Raw genomic sequence first — 24023 nt, forward strand, 5'->3', positions numbered from 1 at the left:
ATGATTTGCACAAATTCTGGCTGCAGTTTGTGTAATTTGCATAAGTTAGGTCTGGAATTTCTGCAAAATATGCAAATTGCACAACTAACTATTGATGGGAGACCCACTGTTTGGGGAAGTCTGTGGCTCAGCTTGTGAATGCAAGCTGAGCTGGCAGAGCAACAGGAATTTGTCAAGCTAAAAAGGGCCAGATTTTGAAAGAACAGACATCCCTAGGGACTGGTGAAGACTTTCTTATTTTCCTAGCCATTTTAGTACTTTAATTTAGTTGTTCTTGAATCTGTTGTTCTATCTTTAAATTTTTACACTGCTGTTGGGTTTTACTTTGGCTTTATGTTCTAATTTTAAACTTTTAAAGGCTTTATATAATGTTTTATCATGCTGTATTTTATGGTTTGAAATGTTGTGAACCACCCAGAGAACTTCAGCTCTTGGTCAATACAGCAATGTAGTAAATGGATAAATGTTGATGTAGGTTTCCCACTGCCTCTCTGCCCCGTACCCACCACTGCCAACGCTATCAGTTCTCCAGCTCCCAGGCCTGTTCCTAATGAATACTGTTCATGCATGTTTAATGTTAAAAAATATTGTGACTTTGGTAGTTTGCTGGCACTGGTTCGGTGTGTCGTGTTTCCAAGCCCTCCCACTGCCCTGCGAGGCAATAAAGAGGTCTGCCAAGTAATCCACAAAGCTTTATTCGGCAAATAAATGTCTCTTTGCACCTGAAGAGAGCTTAAAGACTAGGAACTTTCCTCTAGGCTAAAACTTGGCTAGCTAAGCTAGACAATTGTCCTTTCAATAAAAGGGAAGGACTTCTCCCTGAGTAACTTCAGGAAGGATTCCTTGGAAGAAGCCTTTGGCAAGAAGCTAGCTGAGCTGATCGCCTCTCGCCTACTTTTAGCTCCGCCCGTTTGAACCTGCAGCGGACTCTGGGTTCAGCCAACTCTGAAGTCCCTTCCCCCTCTGAGGATTGCTGAGTTCCCACAGACTCTGAGTTGTTAATGTTTTCCCTGATAAGGTCCGGTGAAGATTCATCCCTGGCGGCTGAAGAGCCTGGGAGAATCACCTCCCCTACTTCCTGTGTAGTCTGGTGCATTTCTAGTCCTGTTTCTTCAGCTTCAGAATGAGATTCTGAATGATAGCTGAAACTCCTTCCCCCACACTAAGGGGAACAGGCCTGATTATGACAAGGTGATGGCAACAGTGGTGTCCAGCTGGGGTTAGGGGTAGTGGCAAACTCTCCTTCCTTTAAATGTATAAATGGCGGCAGGCCACACCATATTGGAACATGGCAACATTCTTACATTTGTTTGGTAATATTTCCATTAACATTTGGCAGTGATTTATCCTGTCATTCTGACATGAGCCTGAGAAGGATGTAAATACAATCTGTTCAAGACTGTAGCCTAGCTTATTTATCAAGCCTACTTGCTGATCGTGATCGACTGGGAAATTTGCAAAGCACATAAAAGCTTGGAACCCTCCACAAGACTATGATAATCCTGCCACGTTGGAAGGATTCATTAAGTCTCTCTTGTATCCAATTCAAATTTTTCATTTCCATGTTTCAAATTTTGGCAAGACATGGGCTCCGTGGGGATAATTAGATTGATGGATTTCATTGAATTATTTAAGTATTACTTTTCTAATACATTGCCCAAGGAAAATCAACCATTAAAGTTAGAATCAAAACAACTCTAAGTAGAGGTTCATTGATCAGTAAAATCTAGAAAAAGCTCTCAGAAGCCATAAGTACAGAGGTCAAAGACTATATAGCTTGTATTTCCCTTAATGTCCACCCACCCACCCATTTGTTGAACTTACTGGATGAGCAGGGTGGGCAGAACTAGCAGACACTTCTTTCCCTCACCCACCCCAAAAACCCCTGTGTGTTCTGTGTTCTAATTCATGTCTTTTTTGATCAAAGTAAATGCCATACAGGTTTATCCAAAGTTGACTTTGGCTGTGCAAATAGCTACTTCTCCTATTCCAAAACAATGAGGTTCATCCTCAATGGCTGTAGGATATAGTAAATCAGCCAACTCGAGAATGAGTGTGACAGGTATTCAACCTGGATTTTCCTAATTCTCCTTCCTTTTTCCTTTCCTTTCCTCCCTAATTCACCTTGCATTTACTTTCTGGTTGTAAATCTGTCATTTCTCATTTCTGTACAGTGAGGCACCTTCCATTTTAGGGGCAATGCCATCATTCTTGATGTGCCAGGATGCTGATGTTTTTGTAGAAAAAACAACAGCACCCATGCACAAGAGAGAAGTGCCAGCATGTTCCAAAAAGCCCCAAGATTTGCAGAAGTACAAAAAATGTGGTGGAGAAAAAAGCCTGAAGGAAGTAACTTCACCCCCAAATGCCTAAAACAGGACTATGTATGCATGCAGTACGTGTGTGTGTGTGTGTGTGTGTGTGTGTGCGCGCGCGCGCGCACGCACACACACACACACACACGGACACATACACACACACGGGGAGAGAGAGAGTTCTATTGCCATAAGATAATCTAAAAACAACTCAATGGCTACATGGTTATTGGAAGGGGTGAGAGGAGAAAACCTGGGGGACAGGGAATGGAATGGAGTATCCTGTAAGATTACACGCCTGTCCAACATCTTGAAGAGGCACCTTCCGCATTGCAACATTTTGTTACAGATCATACCCTAACTTCCAGAATGGCAGTCTTATTGGTCGGCTGTAGCAAAAATAAAGAGACTTGTAGCACTTGTAAAAGACCAGTTGCTGTTGGGTGGGACAGTTTGTTTGCAACCTTTCACTCAGGGGTGGCCTATCTATATAGGTGAACTAGGTTGTCCCTTAGGGTGCCAAGTTAAGTAGGGTGCCAAATTCAAGGGGAAAATAGATGAAAATTCTGTGTCACTATTTTATCAAAAACATTGGTTGGACAGGGAACGGACAGAAAACCCAAATAATTATGATACTGTTTCAATAAATATGCTTTAAAGGCTTTACATGGAATATAGGGGCAAAATGCTTCCCAGTTTACCGAAATCCTCATCCTAGATTTGCTGTTGGGGTTTGGGTGTTGGGACACCGATTAGATGGTTCACCGAGGGCGCCATTTGCTGGCACCTAATCTAGAGCCACTGCTGCATTTGCTAACTAGGCCGCAGGACTCCAAAGGGGCTGTGGCTCAGTGTTGTTTTGATCCCCAACATTCCCAAATACGCCTGGGAAAGAATCCTGCCTAAACCCCCTGGAGAGTTGCTGCCAGTCAGTGTTGACAACGCTGGTCTAGATGGACCAAGGCGCTGACCCAGTATAAGGCAGCTCCCAATGTTCCTATGAAATTGTTACTCTTCAGGTACCTCTGGGTTTGTGCACCTTAGATGCCTCATTCAGTAGTGCCTTTAAGCAACAAATGGCTAAAACACAACTGTGCATGCATGCAGTACAGTTGATTTACAGCTGTTGTGATAGCACCAAAGAGGCTTTGTGTAGCAAGAGTGAGTTCCAGAATAAACAGGAAAGTTAGACCAGGATACCTAATGAATCCTTAACTGATTTAATGACGAGGCCTTCTCCAGGTTTCTAACTTCTTATGATGCCTTCAGTTTGCATTCAGCCAATGACTGTTTCCCTCATTGTGTTCATCCATCTTGCAAGATTTGTTTAGTCTGAGAATCAGCATTTTGCAAACCTTTAAGAAGATGCAGATAACGTTTGGTTATCAGGTAGGACTAATGGCCAAAACAGACAAGGGAAATATACAGATGGCATATTGCAGTTTGTTTCAGACCTTGTGTTGGGAATAGAAAGATATTTCTATAGATTAATGCTGCTGCTTATTATTATTATTATTATTATTATTATTATTATTATTATTATTATTATTATTATCTGCCCCATAGCCAAAGCTCTTTGGGTGGTTTACAAAGATTAAAAATGTTAAACATTTAAAAACCAATATACAAAATTTTAAACCTTAAAAAGCATAAAAACAGAAGACATACCAACTACCCAGGGGTCTGTTAAAAAACTCAACATATGCTGCTAAATGTCTGGGAGAAGAGAAAAGTCTTGACCTGGCACCGAAAAGATAACACTTTGCTTAGGCAAAGTGTTGTAAAGACAAGTGGATCTACAATGTATTCTCCTCTCAGAATAGGAAAGCCCTGCTCAGAGTTCCAGTCTACACCAGAAGGCCATTCCATCTCATCTTCTCAATTTTCCAGTTGTCTTTCCCAATTGGCAGTCAACATTCCATAGCTAGTAGTCCTGAATACTATACGCTATCTCTAGTATAAGAGGCATAAGCCTACAAGTTGCTGGGGAACATGGGCGGGAGGGTGCTGTTTCACTCATGTCCTGCTTGTGGGTTCCTGGTCAACAGCTGGTTGACCACTATGTGAACAGAATGCTGGGCCAGATGGACCCTCGGTCTGAAACAGCATGGTTCTTCTTATGTTCTTATGTACTCAGCATGCTCCACCCTTTGTCAGGGGATTGGCCCCTTGGTTGTTGTTTTTTAAAAGGAGTGGGGTTTTGGGGTTTTACATTTCTGTAAACTTTAAGGCTATCCCAGTCATGCTATCACTGCCCTCTTGTTTTTCAGTGGGTCTGTTATAGCTGCAATTTTGTCAGCTCTCAGCAGCTGAATTCACTACTAGAAGGAATTATGTATCCTCAGGAAACTGTGATCTTGACAATGGGGTTACATTTAAAAACTATCTACATTGTGTCAAGCTGCCCAGTGCCAGCTCCAGCTTTTGGAGGAACTTTGGACAGGATAACCCAATGAGACCCCATCCCTCAATCCACTACCTTCTCGCCAGTGAAGTCTGGTGGCTCCAGTTTTGTTGGAGCCATGATTTCTTTCTGGATTTTGGTGAAAACCAGCTAGACCTCTAACAGAGCTATCCAAGGTGCTGAATCTATTTTGAGGATATGTTTCAGCTTCTTTAGAGTTTGTCTGTTTCTGACTAAAACAGAGAACAGATTCATGGTCCCACCAAAATCAGAGCTACCAGACTCCACTGCTTCTCACTACCTTGTCACCAGCTGCTATTGCTCCTCATACGGGGGATACAAGATGGGGGATAGATGGGGGATACTTGGCTCAGCAATACTACAAATGAGAAGGATCTTGGAATTGTTGTAGATCACAAGCTGAATATGAGCCAACAGTGTGATGTGGCTGCAAAAAAAGCAAATGCTATTTTGGGCTGCATTAATAGAAGTACAGCTTCCAAATCGCATGAGGTACTGGTTCTTCTCTATTCGGCCCTGGTTAGGCCTCATCTTGAGTATTGCGTCCCGTTCTGGGCATCACACTTCAAGAAGGTTGCAGACAAGCTGGAACGTGTTCAGAGGAGGGCAACCAGGATGATCAGGGGTCTGGAAACAAAGCCCTATGAAGGGAGACTGAAACAACTGGGCATGTTTAGCCTGGAGAAGAGAAGATTGAGAGGAGACTCTTCAAATACTTAAAGGTTGTCACACAGAGGAGGGCCAGGATCTCTTCTCGGTCATCCCAGAGTACAGGACATGGAATAACGGGCTCAAATTACAGAAAGCCAGATTCCGGCTGGACATCAGGAAAAACTTCCTGACTGTTAGAGCAGTACGACAATAGAACCAGTTACCTAGGGAGGTTGTGGACTCTCCCACATGAGAGGCCTTCAAGAGGCAGCTGGACAACCATCTGTCAGGTATGCTTTAGGGTTGGGTTCCTGCATTGAGCAGGGGGTTGGACTCGATGGCCTTACAGGCCCCTTCCAACTCTACTATTCTATGATTCTATGATCCTCTTTCCCAGCATTGCTACCCATTGCTTGTTTGACTGATAGGCAGAGAGATGAGGAATAAGTCATCATTGGCATCTCCTGCTCCTCCTGCTCCTCCTCCTCCTCCTCCATTGCCTCGGCCAGAAAGAGGGGCAAGTGAAAAAGCAGGTTGCATTGACATAGAGGAGGAGCAAAGTCCAAGGGGTTCTGGTCAGTGGGCTCCTGTTGTGGTGTGGGCCATCGTCAAGTGCCCAACAATGCCTACTTTTGATAACAGGGTCTCTGATAAAGATCGCAGATGGTAGGAAGGTAATGGTCTTCATGATACCCTGACCTCAAATTTTCAGGGCTCTGGATAGGTCACTGGGGATGGATGACTTGGCCCAAGCCAAATCACAGCTGCAACTGAGCCCCTTAAAGGGGAGCCCTCAGGTCTGGAGCCCAGTTCTCCAGTACCTTTCCTTACACTCCCACCTGGTGCACTGCCTGCACTTATGAGCAGGAACTGAGGACAATTCAGATGAAGAAGGGGCTGGTTGATCTGGGGAATCCACTGTGTCGGGAGGGTCTTGATCCAAGGACCTTGGGCTTCAAGAGCTCCTGGCTATCAGGTTCAAGCTTTCTATTGGGGGATTTAGTCCAGTACATCCATCACTGATCCTGGATCTTCCCATCTGTGTCCTGGTCATAGCTTTAGGTCCAGCCCATGACAATTCCACTGCTGCAAGCTGGTTACTGGGTATTTTTATTTATTTTTGTCAACTAGCAACATGGACATATATCCCATCCAATGAATGGAGGGAAAGTGGAAAGTGGTGGGGAGTAGAGCTAATTTCTACACCCACTTCCATCAGTTGTAGCAGGGTGGATATGAAGTCAGTATGTTGCTTGCTTTGTTATGATAAAGTTCACACCGTCAAGCTGAATGTTAAAAAGAGGAAAAATGATGTTGTTAATTGAAGCATTTCTTTTCCAAGGTGTGCCCCTTCTCCAGCCAAAGGAATAAAATGTGCTCTTCTGTCACTGCTGATATTTACATGGCGACATTTCCTTTGTCGTGCAAATAGGTTTATTGATGGTGAAAAGGCCGGGGAGCGTGATGTGCTGGTATTTCCTTGTGTGTGTGTGTGTGTGTGTGGTGTGTGTGTGTGTTTTGCCTTGCAATATTTAACATTCTGCTTGTTCTGATGCCTCTGCTAAGTGAATGTTGGATGTTCAAAGTCGCCTAATACATTTAGATGGTAGATCAGTGCCGTTGCTCTCTTTTTCCACAACATCATCTGTTGTAATCAAGTGAACCTCACTCAGAAGGGATCAAAGCAAACAGAAGGGGGGATTGAACAGACGTATCCATTTAGCCTTGTTGTTGTTTTAGCAAAACTTTGGCGAAGGAATAGAAGGACTATACTATAAAGTCTCACGAGCTGGAAACAAACCACTAAGAGGTGATCTTCATAGAAAAATCTTAGTGTCTTCATGAGGAGCAAATTGTCTGCTAGATACTGAGAAGGATGAAGGACCCATTAATACATTCAGGTTGAAGTGTTTGTCGCAATTAACTATAATGAGCTTTAGTTCTAAAACAGTAAAAGCAGGGAGATGGTTGCATTGAAACAGTCTGGCAAAGGCCGCTTGCATAAATACTCTTACCCAAAGTGACAGCTTCCAAATGGACAGTAACTACATTTAAGAGACAGCCCTTTTGAGAAAAGAGTAAGGGCATGTGGGCCAAGAATCCAGCATCCATTCACCAAAATGGCTTGTTGCCCAGTCTCATTTCTATGCTCATCCACACTCTTCCTTTGCATGTGCTATTAAAAGCTGAGATGAGATGGTTCTCCCAAGGGTCAGATTTTGCACAGGGGTGGCCATTGGCTGATCCGTAATCTTTGCACTTACAGCACAATTCTGTACATGACAATTCTGTACAAAGTAAGGCCAATTTTTTTTCTTAAGGTAGGGTGCCCATATGAAAAGGAAAACAAGGCTCCTGTATCTTTAACAGTTGAATAGAAAAGGCACCTGCACCTGGTGAAATTCCCTCTTCATCACAACAATTAAAGCTGCAAGAGCCCTGTCCAGATTCAAAAGAGGGGACGGCTCCTTCAGCTTTAACTGTTGTGATGAAGAGGGACTTTCACCAGGTGCTGCATGCATACAAATGACACCTGCTGAAATTCCCTTTTCTATACAACTTTAAAGATACAGGAGCCCTGTCCTCCTTTCCATATGGTCACCCAACTTAAAGGTACTTTGCACTTCTGGAATTTTGTAACATTATTATTATTATTATTATTATTATTATTAATTTATTTGTATACCGCCTTTTGCCCGATGCTAGGCCTCAAGGCGGCCTTACAAAGTTTAAAACATACATTGGGGGTGGGGGGAACATAGTTTAAAATACACAACAAAATTATAAGACATTAACATAGATGGAGGGCCAGATTATTCTCCAAAGGCCTACTGGCCTTTTTTAAAAACTAAAAAAGTTTTAGCCTGCTTCCGAAAACCCATCAAGGAGGGAGCCAGCCTAGCTTCCCTGGGGAGAGAGTTCCAGAGCACTGGAGCAGCCACCGAGAAGGCCCTCTCCCATGTTCCCACCAAGCACACCTGTGAAGATGGTGGGACTGAAAGAAGGCCTTCTCCAGAAGATCTTAAAGCACGGGCAGACTCATAAGGGAGAATACAGTCTTTCAAATAACCTGGACCCGAGCCATATAGGGCTTCATAGGTCATAACCTCTTCTCTGCAGATGCCACCAGTGAGGGAGGAAGCAGCAGCCAGGCACCTCTCCACCGTGCCTGGGTCCAGCTCCAGCTGAGAGCCCCCTCCCTCCTGCTGTCAACTGTAACTGCTGAACTTTGCAACTAAGATTGTAGTGCCTGAATTTGCTTTCCTTTTCCCCCTCCTCCTCCTCCCTCCCAATCCCCTTTCCTTTTGTGTCATGTCTTTTAGATTGTAAGCCTGTGGGCAGGGACTGTCAAGAAATACTTTTGTAAGCCGCCATGAGAGCCTTTTTTGGCTGAATGGCGGCATAAAAATCCTTAAATAAATAAAAATAAATAAATAACCAGCACTTAGAATTGTGCCCAGAAACAGACTGGAAGCCAGTGCAGCTGCTTTAACAGGGGAGTTATCTGCTCCCTGTAACCAGCCCTGGTCAACAATCTGGCTGCAGCTCTTTACATTTACTCTAAGTGCCAAACTACATGGTCCATTAAATAAGTGGGATTTTTTAAACCTATTTATTTAAATAATTGATTATATTAAATACATTATTTCTATCCTGTCTCTGCTGAGAAGCGGAGGTCAGGTCAGTTTGCTTCAAAACACTGACTGAATGAAATTCCTCAAGCATGTTTGCTTGTAGCCAGAGGCTATCACTTGCCCAGCAAGAGCCGGTGTGCTGTATGGCAGTGATTCAGAACTAGATGCCAGAGTGCAGAATTCAGTCTGGGGAGGGCCTTCCCTATGCGCCACCTACTCCTTTACCCCCTGATCACCAATCATATTAACATTTACCAGAGTTTGTGCATTCCCCCCCCCCTATTCTAAATGGTTGGCTACACGTCCGGAAGGAAGAACTTTTTTACTTTATAAGAAAAAACTTAACTAATATATGCTGGTCTTTTGGCTCCACCCCTTTTGTCTCTGGCTCCACCCATCGCTGTAATGTGGCCCTCGAGAGCATCTCTAAAATTGAATTTGGCCCTCGGACTAAAGGAGGTTCAACACCCCAGGTGCAATGGTTAAGAGTATTGGATGTAAGACTGGGAGGAACCAGATTCAAAGCTTAGCCACCAAACACAGCGGGTGACCTTGGGGTGGTTGCTATCTCTCAGCTCAACCTACTTCATAGGGTTGTTGTCATGACAAAATGGTGGAGAGAGCAGGGGATCATAGAATCATAGCCATCAGTGAAATGGTAGGCTAGTTCATATTGTTCTCTTAGAATCAAAGAATAGTAGAGTTGGAAGGGGCCTATAAGGCCATCGAGTCCAACCCCCCGCTCAGTGCCGGAATCCACCCTAAAGCATACCTAACAGATGGTTGTCCAGCTGCCTCTTGAATGCCTCTAGTGTGGGAGAGTCTCCCTAGGTAACTGGTTCCATTGTCGTACTGCTCTAACAGTCAGGAAGTTTTTCCTGATGTCCAGCCGGAATCTGGCTTCCTGTAACTTGAGCCCGTTATTCCATGTCCTGCACTCTGGGATGATCGAGAAGAGATCCTGGCTCTCCTCTGTGTGACAACCGCTTAAGTATTTGAAGAGTGCTATCATGTCTCCCCTCAATCTTCTCTTCTCCAGGCTAAACATGCCCAGTTCTTTCAGTCTGGGATGACCCTATGCAATGCCTTGAGGTCTTTGGAGGAAGTGCAGGATAATAAATAAGCACCAGTTTTCTTTATACACACTTTAATACCTTTGTCTTAACTGTGTATGTAAATTTCACTAAGGAGGGGAAAGGATTCCACACAGTAGACAATAAGGAACCATGGACATGGTGTGCCATGCCTTTGTGTTTGGATGTCGGGCTTCCGGCATTGACTTCAGCTATGATTCTGCAAAAATGGTAATAGCCTTTTCCCCATTCCATGGTCATCATCAATCATTTCCTCTCTGCTGTTTTTTTTAAATTGTTTTTATGCCAGACAGCTGCTGCGAGAGCCCTCGTAGGACGTACTTGCTTCATTATTTTCGTGTTTAAAAAATTATGAGAACAAATCCCAGTGCATCTCTGCCAAAAGATTAGCTCCAAATGATAAAAAATAATAGTGTTAACTTCTTTGTGCCTTAGCTCTATGTTTTGGGATTCACAAACATTCACTCATTTCACACATTCACTCATTTAGGGTGACCATATGAAAGGAGGACAGGGCTCCTGTATCTTTAACAGTTGTATTGAAAAGGAAATTTCAGCAGGTGTCATTTGTATGTATGGGGAACCTCGTGAAATTTCCTCTTCATCACAACAGTTAAAGCTGCAGGTGCCCTGTCCTCTTTTAAATCTGGCCACTCTAGTATAGCTCCTGCACCTTTAACTGTTGTGATGAAGAGGGAATTTCACCAGGTTCTCCATATATCCAAATGACACCTGCTGAAATTCCCTGTTCTATGCGCCTGTTAAAGATACAGGAGCCTTGTCCTCCTTTTCATATGGTCACCCTAACTCATTTCAATCATAATCAAATGTTTGTAATTGAATTCTGCATGCAAAAGCCCATATCTTTGGCCTCATTCAGTGTCCTGCACTCTGGGAGGACCTGGTGAAATTCTCTCTTTATCACAACAGTTAAAGCTGCAGGTGCCCTGCCCTCTTCTAAATCTGGTCACTCTAGTATAGCTCCTGCAGCTTTAACTGCTGTGATGAAGAGGGAATTTCACCAGGTTCTCCATACATACCAATGACACCTGCTGAAATTCCCTGTTCTATGCACCTGTTAAAGATACAAGAGCCCTGTCCTCCTTTTCATATGGTCAGCCTACTTTATGTGATATTAAGTATGCGCAACATACTCAACTGATTTAGAATCATAGAATAGCAGAGTTGGAAGGGGCCTACAAGGCCATCGAGTCCAACCCACTGCTCAATGCAGGAATCCACCTTAAAGCATCCCTGACAGATGCTTGTCCAGCTGCCTCTTGAAGGCCTCTAGTGTGTTGAATGACTCTAGTAAAAAACATTTACTGTGTTTGACCTTTTGCCTGTTATTGTAACCACTCCTGTTTTTGTCCGATCTTCTTGTCTGATGGACTGCCTGTGCAGACCTCTGCCTGGATTTAAAACACTTCTGTTGTGACTTTTTTTCTCTTCAAGAAACCCATAATCCTCCTCTCCATTTTATTCTCACAACAACGACCCTGTGAAGTAGGTTGGGCTGAGAGCCTGCGACTGGCCTAAAGTCACCCAATGAGCTTCCATGGCCAAGTGGGGACTAGAACCTGGATCTCCCAAATCCCAGTCCAACACGCTAACCACTGGCTCTCTTTTGTGTCTGAGACGCGTTACACATGGGTTAATGCCAGAAGGTGGTTGAACCTCCAAACGCAAAAGAGACAAGGAGTCTTTTCTTCCTTTTTTAAAAAAACAGATTTATCCTTTCAGAAATCTGGACAAGATCTGGATCAGTTACCTGTGCCAGTTGCGTTGCCAAAGTAACCTTGACGCTAGAGCCTGTATTTGTAGGCCACATGACCTGTAACCATGGAGATCTTATCCCTGTAATTTGCAGTGACGTGATTTGGCTGCTTGTTCCTTAGCAGCACTGGGGTAAGGCAGACGGGGACAGGAATTATTTAGAGGTGGGGAGATGCATCTTTTCTCAGTATTCTGACCAATGTGGACAACAAAGGCTCAAAGATATTGTTCAGAGATGTCCAGATTGCATTATGAGAAAAGGATACCCCAAATCTGTCAAGGTTACTGGAACATGGTCCACATCAGTGGAGTTAACATTTGACATGAACAGGTTCGAAGGGTGTTACTGATATTTGGCTGGTGTGTGCATCCTGTACTAAGCACCATAAGGATTTGACCAGGAATATGGAAAACCCCAATGAGAAATTTTGCTAGAGTCAAAGAAACTCTTTTGCATTCCCTGGATGAACATGGACTTTTCCCTCCATATGTCGCACTGCTCCATTTAACATGTTACAAATAGTTTTGATTGACACAGTATACTTAACCATGGTAATTTTCATATCAACAAGACTTGGTGAGCCAGAAACCATGAGCCAAGTCTCCGGTTAATTTTATGGGCCTCCAACCCAGCTGTGATGCAAAAGACAATGCTTCCCTGCCTTCTCTGATGCTTGGCATAGTGACATTTCGCAGTACTCCTTGTGCCTGGCATGGTTAGGATGGCCGTGTGTCCTACTTCAAAGAGGGCAGTCTCCTATTTGAAGGGACCCTCTGCTTGAAGGAACCTCCATGCAAAGCACATGGTCTACCAAAGAACTCCATGCCCTCATCCAGGCATTCCCTCCTGTATGATAGGGAAAGAAAGATGCCTTTTCTTAACAAATTCTTGTCAGCCATGAATTTGTAAGTACTTACATTACATTATAATTGTGCACATTAAAAAAAAGCCTAATGAATCAGGCACACCTTTTAAATTGATCAAATAAAATGTTGCATCCATACTGATCATTATACTTTTACCACTACGGTTGGGCACAATTTGCAGGCTCTTTTTCTTTTACAGCTTGAAAGTGTTATCATTTTAATTTAAATAAACAAACCTAACCTGAATTGTAGGCTTGTTGCGGGGATAAAGTGAGGAGGGGGGAGTTTTGCATGCTACCCAGAACACCTTGGGGGTGGTGGAATTAGCTTTACACAGCAGAGTATGTGGGTTTGGAAATATAAAGAATACACAAAGAGAGACTGGGATTTATCTTTTTAAAAAACATATTTATTAGGAAATATTATTATTAATAATAATAATAATAATAATAATAATAATAACCCGCCTCTCCCTCTGGTTCAAGGCGGGGCACAACACAAATACAAACATCATACAACTAATTAAAACATTTAAAACCAATACATCACTAAAAGCAGCACATCATTAAAAGACAAATTTAAAATTCAACTAGGTAGGCCTGTCGGAAGAGATCAGTCTTTATGGCTTTCTTAAATTCTGGAAGACTGTCAAGTTGACGAATCTCTCCCGGTAAGCCATTCCACAAACTGGGAGCGGCAGAAGAAAAGGTCCTCTGGGTAATAGTTGTTGGCCTTGTTTTTGTTGGCTGGAGTAAATTCTTCCCAGAGGACCTGAGTGTGCAGGGCGGATTGTATGGGAGAAGGTGATCCCGCAGGTAGCCTGGACCCAAACCATGTAGGGCTTTAAAGGTAATAACCAACACTTTATACTTCGCCCGGAAACTAATTGGCAGCTAGTGAAGAGATTTTAAAACTGGTGTAACGTGGTCACCCCTAGGTGTACCGGTGACCAACCTGGCTGCCATATTTTGAACTAGTTTCTGGACTAGGCACAAAGGTAGCCCTACGTAGAGCGCATTGCAGAAGTCGAGCCTCAAAGTTACCAGTGCGTGCACTGCAGTCTTTAGGTCTTCCGACTCTAAGAAGGGGTGAAGCTGGTGTAAGTGATAAGAAGGCCTCATTCTGTCTAAGTAGAATAGAGGGGGGGGGGAGAGAGAGAGAGAAGCTGCATGGCACCCGTTTGTTGAGGAAGAGGGGATTGTGGGGGAAAGACAGGAAGTGATGATAATGACAACAAAGATATCCTTAAAAGATAGCAAGGAGAAGGATCATGCAGGGACTTTCTGCTAACTAGAACTATTCTCTTGATGGTTGAGCGTGTCCAGAGAAGGGCAGCCAGGATGATCAGGAGTCTGGAAATGAAGCCCTATGAAGAGAGACTGAAACAACTGGGCACGTTTAGCCTGGAGAAGAGGAGATTGAGGGAAGACATGATAGCACTCTTCAAATACTTAAACGGTTGTCACACAGAGGAGGGCCAGGATCTCTTCTCGATCCTCCCAGAGTGTAGGACACGGAATAACGGGTTCAAGTTAAAGGAAGCCAGATTCCAGCTGGACATCAGAAAAAACTTCCTAACTGTTAGAGCAGTTCGACAATGGAATCAGTTACCTAGGAAGGTTGTAGGCTCTCCCATACTAGAGGCATTCAAGAGGCAGCTGGACAACCATCTGTCAGGAATGCTTTAGGGTAGATTCCTGCATTGAGCAGGGGGATGGACTTGATGGCCTTGTAGGTCCCGTCCAACTCTGCTATTCTGTGATTCTATAGCCAATAGACATAGTGAGACGATGTTTGTCCAACTTCTAACAGGAGGAAGAAAACTGCAATAAATGGTACCAGCTGCCTTTTATTCGGTTCTATGTTTTCAAAGCAGATAGAGGAAAGGGATCTGTAAAAACCATTCACCATTGGTTATCATGTACCTGTGGAAGAATTCGATGCAATGGGCATTCAATGCAATATCTAATAGAGGGAGGGAGGGAGGGAGAGAGAGAGCAATGTAGTCCATCTCTTCATCTAGGCAAAATACAATGCTCTCCATAAGATGGAGAAAATTCTAAACAGTACAGAATTGAAGTAGTTAACATTGTGTTTAAACGCAAGAGTCGGCTTTGATTTAGTTACAGAGAAACGCAACCAATATTAAATTGGAACAGGGCTTAATGACCAGATGTTACGCTAGATGAGAGACTACTGTGTTAATGTGGATGGAACCTTCCTTTCCTCCCCTTGCTATGTTATGTTGCCATAATGAGTCATTTTGTGTGATGGTTGTGCTTTCTGCAACATTTGGCTGCAGTTCCCTTTCCACGTTCCTCTACGGCACAGGCTAGAGATAACGCTGGAGATGCAGGAGCATTTACGTTTTATGTTGTTTTGGCTAAAAGCAAGATGGAGGGAGGGGGCAATTTGGACAGGGATAGGGAGGTTAACTGCCTGGCCCTGATCCAATTCTACTCCACCATCACCACCTACAAGCTACTATTAGCTGTGGATGAGAAAACATGGAATATGGGACCTTGAAATTGCCCACCAGCAGTTAGCACCTGGACAGCTGGCTGAACAGCAGGCATTCGGGTCACCTGGTCACTGTCTTCCCCCTCTTGCTTGATTAGCAATGAGATGTTTCTATTTAAATGATAGTAATTATATCTACATTTGTGTCTGTACCTAACCATTAGCATAGGCACATTTCATGCAAATTTGCACCCTGCTTTGTCATCCTCTTTGGCGATGTGCACATGCCCCCCTGCTCTCATGGTTGCTTTTAGGGGAAAGAGATATTGGAGGTGCATTCATGAATCTCTCTCATCATTTCTAATTTGGTCCTCACAGCCTTTGTGCTTTACCACAAGCATAAGAACTTGCTTTATAATGACCCGGTTCACATATCACACTGCAATTCCTGGATTGGTTAACTCAGGCCTTAGCTAGACCAGGCTGTATCCCAGCACGAAACCCGGGATTATCCCTGTGCATCCAGATGAAGCACAGAGGATCCTGGGATCAGGGAGGAATCATCCCTCCCTCGCCCCGGGATACAGCCCTACACTTTGGGCCCAGTTTTCCACAGTCTCCGGCTGAGCCTGAGACCATGGAGCATGTGGCCCATTTCCACGGGTTTACCCGCACAGAGCCAGGAGCTACGCACGGGGCACAGGGTGGGGGTAGCGGGGAAAGTAGTTTAAAAAATTAAAAAAAACTTACCTTTGCGCACAAGCGTTCATGCACTCCGTCCCCTTTAAAAAAAAATAAAATTGCGGGCGCGACGCCTCTCTTCCTGAGGTCGTCACGCCTTACGTGTAAACGGGGGTGAGATCTCACGTTAATCACAACGTGAGGCCTCCCCTCCTCTCCCCCAGACTTTCTGGTAGGTCTAGCTAAGGCCCCAGGAACTGCCAAGGATGAGCAAAACGGTGTGCACGTTGCCTCCCATAAGCTTGTCGCTTACTGCGACTCCACCACCCCACACACGAAGCTTTGCCGCACACACCTTCCTCAGGCTAAGCACCACCACTTAAATACCCGAGGAATGGTAAAAAGAGGAATATAACCTTGCCCTTATAGCAGAGGGAAAAGGTAAGGAGATTTGGGAAATGCTTTTCTGTGAAGATAGCAGGCTGAAGGTTTAATTTAATGTATTGTGTTTATTTATGAACTAAAAGAGCAGGAGACACAGCCAAACTGACACGTGGTTTTACGGTTGCAAAATAAAGAAAATGTTTATTGTAGTTTACAGTTCTTAGTTCCTTTGAATTATATACCAATCCTGCCTACTCTTAAAAATTCTGGTAGTAACCAATCTAATAATAACAATCCTTAGTCCCTATGATCTTATTTTCACTCACTCCTCACACAACTCCTGACAAGAAATCGAGCAGCTAAACACATCTACTCTCCAATCCCGATCACCAACTGAACCACTCAGCTCCCCCCTATATATACACTCCTACCCCCTTTCCACAGCATCACCAGCCACACCCACTCAATCCAACATTCCGCACTCTCTAGAGATACCCACCCAGACATACACTTACGCTTTCAGTTAACAACCGAGAAATGCCCCGTTCCTCGGTCGTTTTGTAACGTATGAATTTGGAAACTCTGCAGTGTTTATGGGTTGAACCACCCTGAGTTAAGCCAATGACAAACCATGGGCAGTTGGGTTAAGTCTGGGTTGTTTAACTCATAGTCTAGAGTCTAAGTACTTTAACTTGTGTCTAGAGGGCGGGGGGGGGGGACGTGCACACAGTCACTCCAAAATTGCAGGAGCTCTGTGGTTTCTTTAAAGAAGAGCACAACTAGAAATACAAATAAATCCACATTTGGAAGTGTACTTCCTAGAAAGTTAATATGACCAAAATCAGATGAGATGTATTTCATGGCCGGGGGGGGGGGGGGGACTTTTAGGATGGGAGCAGTCAGGGCCGGCCTTAAGTAAATAGCACCCCAGCAAGTGTGTTGGGTGCCACCTCCATTCTCACCTTTATAGGGCTACCCAGAAGGTTTATGGAGCCTGGTGGAAGTGTGATGTTGGTGCCCCCCCATCTCTACTTGGCACCCCCCCTCAACTCGGTGCTCTGGATAACTGCCCAACTCTCCCACCCCTAAGGCCAGCCCTAGGAGGACTTAAAGTGAAACAGACTGTTACTTCTATTTCAGAAATCTAACTGGTGAGAATAATAATAATAATAATAATAATAATAATAATAATAATGGTTTAGCCCTTTCTGTGGCCCTCTCAATATATATTTTTCTGGGACTGCCACTGCCCAAACAGATCTACATCCCATGAAAGGGTTTCAACTGGCCCCATTGCCTCCTTCCCAGTGCACGCTGTCCCTGTCCCCCCGCAGTTCCAAAAGAAGCAACCAAAAGTCTGAAGAGGAGTCCCATTTGCATTACTTGCAACATATCAAGCAGCCCTGGGAAATAAAGGTAATATCTCCTAATCATAACACGGCATGTGAATTGGTCCTGAGAGAGTCGTATTTTACAAACTGAGAAATGCTACACCAGACTATAAGCGTTATTGTTCCCCCTTTGGGTTTCAGCTCTTTAAACATTTACTCTGTATGTAATAGGAGGCTGGCAAATTGTTTCAGTCAGCCACTAACGACTAGATGCCTTTAGAGAAGTTCCAAATGAAATTGTGTATTAGCAATTGCCGATGCGAGTCTCAACACTCTTGCATTCAGTGGAACAATAGAGGTGGAGAAGGACATGGGGGAAACGAACAACAGGTTGGAAGAGAAGGATTAAACAAACCAGCGGAGGATGGTGGGTTCAGTGCCAGTGTAGAAGTGAATCCGCTCCCGGATAACTCCTTTAGAGTTCTGACTGAAACCTAGAATAGATTTTCCAAGCCACTGACATCAGCATCGCCAACCTCCAAGGCAACAATCTACTTTCCTTTCTGAAATCATAGGGAGGGTTCACACATCGCACTAAACCATCTTGTGTATAAGCCACCATGGGCTGGTTGTTCGCTTGCTAACCCAACAGACGATCAGGCTTCCATGGCATCAGGCTTGCATGGCGTCTTCCTCCCCCCGCCCCTCATTTTGCCCTTGGTATTCTTGCCAGTTCCAGCATATATCCCAGATACCTTTCCTCATTCCCTTCCTCAGGTGTTGATGATCTGGCTGGCCAGTTCTGTAGCCGTTCCCGACAACCCGCAACAAAGTTGCCTTGTTGTTTTCAAGCGACACAGCAAACCGCCATGGGTATCAATACCCCTAAAACAAGCCAGGGGTTCTGAAGGTAGCTTGTTTGTGAAAAATAAGGCACCCTGCAGAAATCGACCCACCATGAGTGATCAGCCATGGTGGGTGTTGACTTGTGCGAACCAGGTCATTGAGTTGAAAGGGACTTTGAAGATCATCACACCAGATTCATCCCAGAGGCATTATTGGTACTTAAATGATTTGGGTCTCATGCCCCATAGGATACTAATCAGCATAAAATTTTCATATGCTAATTTATGTCTATATATGCAAATATATCTATAGATCCTAATTTATATCTATTATACTGCACTTAAAAATAAGAATAATCCTGAATATATCCAAAAGTGGTCATTTAAAACTTGCTAATTCTCTTGCAGCTCTCCCCTACTGAAATCTGAATTGATACCAATGTCATAATGACCTTTTTTTTCTGCCAATGTCATAAAGACCTTACACAATTCTGTGTTGCAAGTGCACTTGGAATTCTGTGTTCCATTCTGGTGCCTACACCTCAAGAAAGGATATGGTAGAGCTGGAAAAATGTGCAGAAAGGGTCAACCAGGTTGATCAAAGGGATGGAGCAACTCTCTTGTGAGGAAAGGTTACTGTGTTTGGGACTTTTTAGTTTAAAGAAATGGTGAGGAAGGGGAGACATAGAGGTGTATAAAATTGTGCATGACATAAAGGAAGTGGATAGGAGGAGGTTTTTCTTCCTAAGTGGTGGGAGAATCAGAACAAATAAAAGGAAGTACTTCTTCATGCCGTGCATAGTTAACTAATGGAATTAGCTATCACAAAATGGCCACCAATTTGGACACCTTTAGAAGGCTATCAAAGATTACTAGTGCTGGTGGCTGTATGCCATCTCCAGTACCAGAGGCAGTGGGAACCTGAGCATCAGTTTAATGAAGGAGCACGGGTGGGAGGGTGCCATTGCATTCATGCCCTGTTGTGGGCTTCCTATAGACAGCTGGTTGGCCCACAGTGAGAACAGAATGCTGGACTAGAAGGACCCTTGGTCTGATCCAGCATGGATCTAATTATATTTTTAACCACATCCATCTGCATCTCTAAGAAAGAAAGAAATTGTATTGTTTCTTTTCCCAGCACCTGCTGTTCACATTTAGTTATGGGGATCTTGCCTAGAAACACACCTTCAGCCTTCCTCCAGAGAGTTAAACCTGATGCTGTGTATGAGAGAAAAAATGCAAAGGAAGCTTATTTTCCTGCAGTGAGTGTGAGATATGGCATGCTGCATCTACTTTAATCACCGTTTTTTGGCTGCTGGCCCAAAACCACTTATTTATGAGTAATCCCACTGCCTCTTTCTTTCTTTCTTTCTTTCTTTCTTTCTTTCTGGCAAGGAAATGGTTCCAGGATTTTGGTGATAAGTTTCAGCTAACAGTCTAATGTGTTTGCTGATTCTTTCAAGTTCTACACTCTGACAGGGTTATTTATAGCCTGTTAAGAATGTCTAAATGGTTACATTTGCTGTCAATCAGTCTTTAAAAAATAAGCTATGCTGCAATCCTATCCCGTTTACCTTGCAGCAAGCCACATTGAACTTACCAAAAATTACTTCTCAGTGGACATGCACAGGATTACACTGTTCATTATTGCTGCTGCTCCTCCTCCTCCTCCTTCTCCTGCAAGAGGTTCACACAAAACATATACACAATGACTGGGTTCGCACAGCACCCTAACTTACACTCAGTAGTTGAGTATGGGCTGTTGTTGAACTGTTGGTTAGCGTGTCATCTGAACCCAGGACTTTTTCTGCAGGGTGGCTTATTAACTGTGCAGTATGGCTTATTTTTCCTCAAACAAGCCCCCTTAAGAACTCATGGTTTGTTGTCGAGTTGTTCAGAGTGGTTAACGAGCCACCTGGCAGAAAATGTCCTGGGTTCAGACAACACAATAACACACCGTTCAACAAGCTACACTGAGTGTTGGTTAGTGTGTTGTGTGAACAGTCACAATTGAAAGACTATGGCCTGGTTCAGACAACATGCTAAACCATGCTGCTTAACCACAAAATGTGGTTAATGCATTCCCTTAACCATTTTGTGGTTAAGCAGCATGGTTTAGCATGTTGTCTGAACCACGCCTATGTGAAGGAGGTGGCATTGCCATGTAGCCTAGCCCCACCACTGTCCACACACCATCTGTGCCTCTGAGTGCATTAGAAAGAGCACAACACGTGCAACAATATACATGCAGGGAGGAACTGGTGTGTATGTAGATTACTGATGAAAATCAAGAGCTGAAATGTCATGTGTCTTATCGTTTTTGCCTGCACACATAGTTTTGCAACTTTCACAACTTTGTCCCTTTTTTTATTTTCCACTTCCATTTTTATTTGAGTTTCTTGCATCTGTACAAAATACAACAATAACAACTGTCACAATACTCACATTTTTATATGCTTGCATCTGAGATTATAACAGTTAATAGGCAAAAACTATATATAATAAAATAAGGCAACAATGCTATATCTATTTACCTGGGAATAAGCCCCATTTAATTAAATGGGATTTACTTATGACTATGTATACAGTGGAACAGCTACAGCACTGATACAGTTATGGATACACATCAAAAGTAAATCTTGCTGTATAAAGTGAGACTTACTCCCTGTCAAGTTTGTTTAGGATTGCAGCCTTAACTTCCATATTCTCTTTTCTTATGAACTTGATTTGAATGTGGCTGTGGTTTCGGTTTTGCTTGGTGTTTTTTTAAATCATGAATGTGATGCACACCTTTCTCAGCTGTTAACATTTGGTACCTTAATGCGTTACCATTTGACTATAATTTCAAATTCTTTCCTATCTGCTATATAAAACATTCTTGAATTCAAAGTTGACCCATGATTCATTTATTTTTGCATCGCAAAGAGGATGTAATGTTAGCGTTTGTTACCTTGTAGGTAAAGGAAGCCATGCAAAGAATCCATGACAGAGGCAATATAGGAAAATTAATTCTGGATGTGGAAAAGACACCAACTCCATTGGTGAGCAGAAAGAAGTATTCATTTTCTTATTCACTTATAGACTGTCCAATAATCAGAGTTCGCTAGGCGTTGTACAGGTATATTAAAAGCATGAAATGCAAAGTTATAAACAGTTATGAAAGCCACACATAGTAAACCAAGATTGAAAATCATTTAAAGGTTTTGAGCCTTTAAAGATCTGGAACCCAGAAGGGTCCCACTACAGACTCAGAGATCACGCTTCACAACCCACCAGAGAGACTTCCATAGTGCTTGCCTCTCTGACATCAGAGCTCTGACACTGGAAAAAGCAAAAGGGGCGCACATCAGGAATGTGTTAGTAGAGGATGGAAGATCAAATATGCCCTGGTAATTTAAAGAAATGTCGGTGTCGTGTTCCCCAAATCCTCCCACCATGGGGAGACAATAAAGAGCTCTGCCACATAATCCACAAAGTTTTATTCAGGCAATAAACAAACATCTCTTCCCACCTGAAGAGAGTCTAACCTCTAGGAACTTTCCTCTAGGCAAAACTATGTGAATTAAGTGAGACAATTGTCCTTTCAAGAAAAAGGGAAAGCCTTTTCCCAGAATGCTTTAACTTCAAGGAGGTTGGTTCTGAAGAAGCCTTTGGTGAGAAGCTAGCCAGGCTGACCTTTTCTTGCCTTCCTTTAGCTCCATCCATTTGAGTCTGCAGGAAACACTAGGATCAGTTAAGCCTGAAGTGCCCACCCCCTCTGAAGAATACTAGTTTCCCACAAACTGTGTGTGTTGTTAACGTTTTCAGTGATAAGGTCTGGTGAAGGTTCGTCCCCAGCTGGTGAAGAGCCCATGAGGATCACCTCCCCAACTTCCCTTGTAGGCTGGTACATTTCTGGCACTGTCTCTTCTGCTTCAGAATCTGATTCCAATTGATTGCCTGAAATGCCTTCCCCCAGCCTAAGGGGTACAGGCCTAGACACAGCAGTAGGTCAGCCCTGGAACTGGCATACATAACTTTCCTCTTACAGCAACCAATGGGAAAGAAATCATAAAAGAAAGAAAGAAACTGAAAAGGGACTGAAAATAAAATAAAAATGGTGCTCCTTCCTCCTTTCCACCCTGCCAACATGAACCCAGCAGGGCTTTGGATAAGGTGGTTACTCCCAGTTCAGATGTTTCCCTGGCCCTTCCAGTAGCACTGCTCTGCCTTTTGACTTAAGAGGAATCACTAAAACCTGTGCTCATTCATTCTAATTTCCTCGGCCTCTCGTTTTGTTCTGTTCTCAACACAGATGGCCAATGACAGTACAGAAACCAGCGAAGCTGGCGAAGAGGAGGAAGACCACGAGGGGGACAATGAGAATAAAGAGCGTATACCATTCATCCAGCAATAGCTATGAACGGTGGGAATGAAAGCCAGAAGATTTGATCAGGCAGAAGAAGGGAAGGCGACTGGGAAATCCATTTTGTGCACCAGTGAACAAATGCTCTAGTACCGTGTGTGTTGTTTTTTTGTCTGCAGTCAGCTGAGCTATAAGCTGTTGGTCATTGATGTTTTGAACTCAAGTGCCATTCCCACCCAGTACAGTATTATAACATTCCATCACATGGGCACCCTGGTTGCCTGTAGGAGCCCCAGTCTAAAGCCTTATTAACCTCCACAGTACTTTGAGACGTGAAGCTCTTTTCATGTGGTTTCAAAGGCAAATTTTCAAGCCAGTTTTGTAGGGCGAGTTGTGCCTGGGACAGAAGTGATATGTAATCTGCCACTATACTGGCCAGCACTGTCACATGATTACAAAACAAGGTTTCCAAATGCATGGAGACCCATATATTCCAGTGGGTGACTTCACTCACTCACCTGCCCAAAGGATTGTCATTTTGTGGTTGAAGAAGCAGGCTTTTGGTGTTGCATAATATAGGGTGACCAACTGTCAGGATTTCCCCGGATTTGTCCTGGTTTTTGTTCTTTCCATGGTTTCAGGGGGGATTTTCTATAATTTTCAATAATGTCCTGGAATGACACACCTTCCTCTTTAAGGCTTCCATTAGCATGGCAAGAGGGAATGACATGCTTTCTTGAGGCACATCATTCCCCCACCCCGAGCTCCAATTGAGGTCTTAAAGGGGAAAGTGGGTCATTCGTGGACATTATAGAAAAGGCCCCAATTGGAGTGGATGGTGGTGGTGCAGAATGAAATCCTTTCCCCTCCTCCACTCCAATCGGGTTCTTTAAGGTGGCAGGGGAATAACATAGTTTCTGCAGGACTGCAGGACTCAGAAAGCTGCTTCCCCCCACACACACTAGGTGTCCTCTTTTTTGGTTTCCCAAATATGGTCACCCTACATAATAGGCATTGTGGGGCCTGGGCATCCCATACATAGCTGCTGTCTTGAGTCAGCTTTCTTTTTCCCTTAAAACGAGCATTCTTTTCCCCTTAAAACGAGGGGGAAATATTTCCTGAATTGGTCTGCCATACAGTTAGGCCCGCACTCATTCAATGCCTTATGCATGTGTACCCCTCCCCCACAAAACAAAATTACAACAGTTTAACTG

At 43.6% G+C, this 24023-nt stretch overlaps 1 protein-coding gene across 1 annotated transcript in view; it reads left to right on the forward strand.

Moving 5' to 3' along the window:
- Positions 1–23358, forward strand: part of VAT1L (vesicle amine transport 1 like) — a 74914-nt gene extending 51556 nt beyond the window's left edge. Inside the window, exons 8-9 of the mRNA XM_063141038.1 lie at positions 21422–21505; positions 22759–23358. Of these exons, the coding sequence (XP_062997108.1) occupies positions 21422–21505; positions 22759–22860 (186 nt within the window). The 3' untranslated portion in view covers positions 22861–23358. The remainder of the gene's footprint in view (positions 1–21421; positions 21506–22758) is intronic.
- Positions 23359–24023: the final 665 nt, after the last annotated feature.

Source organism: Elgaria multicarinata, chromosome 14 (assembly GCF_023053635.1).
Source record: "Elgaria multicarinata webbii isolate HBS135686 ecotype San Diego chromosome 14, rElgMul1.1.pri, whole genome shotgun sequence".
Lineage (NCBI taxonomy): Eukaryota > Metazoa > Chordata > Lepidosauria > Squamata > Anguidae > Elgaria > Elgaria multicarinata.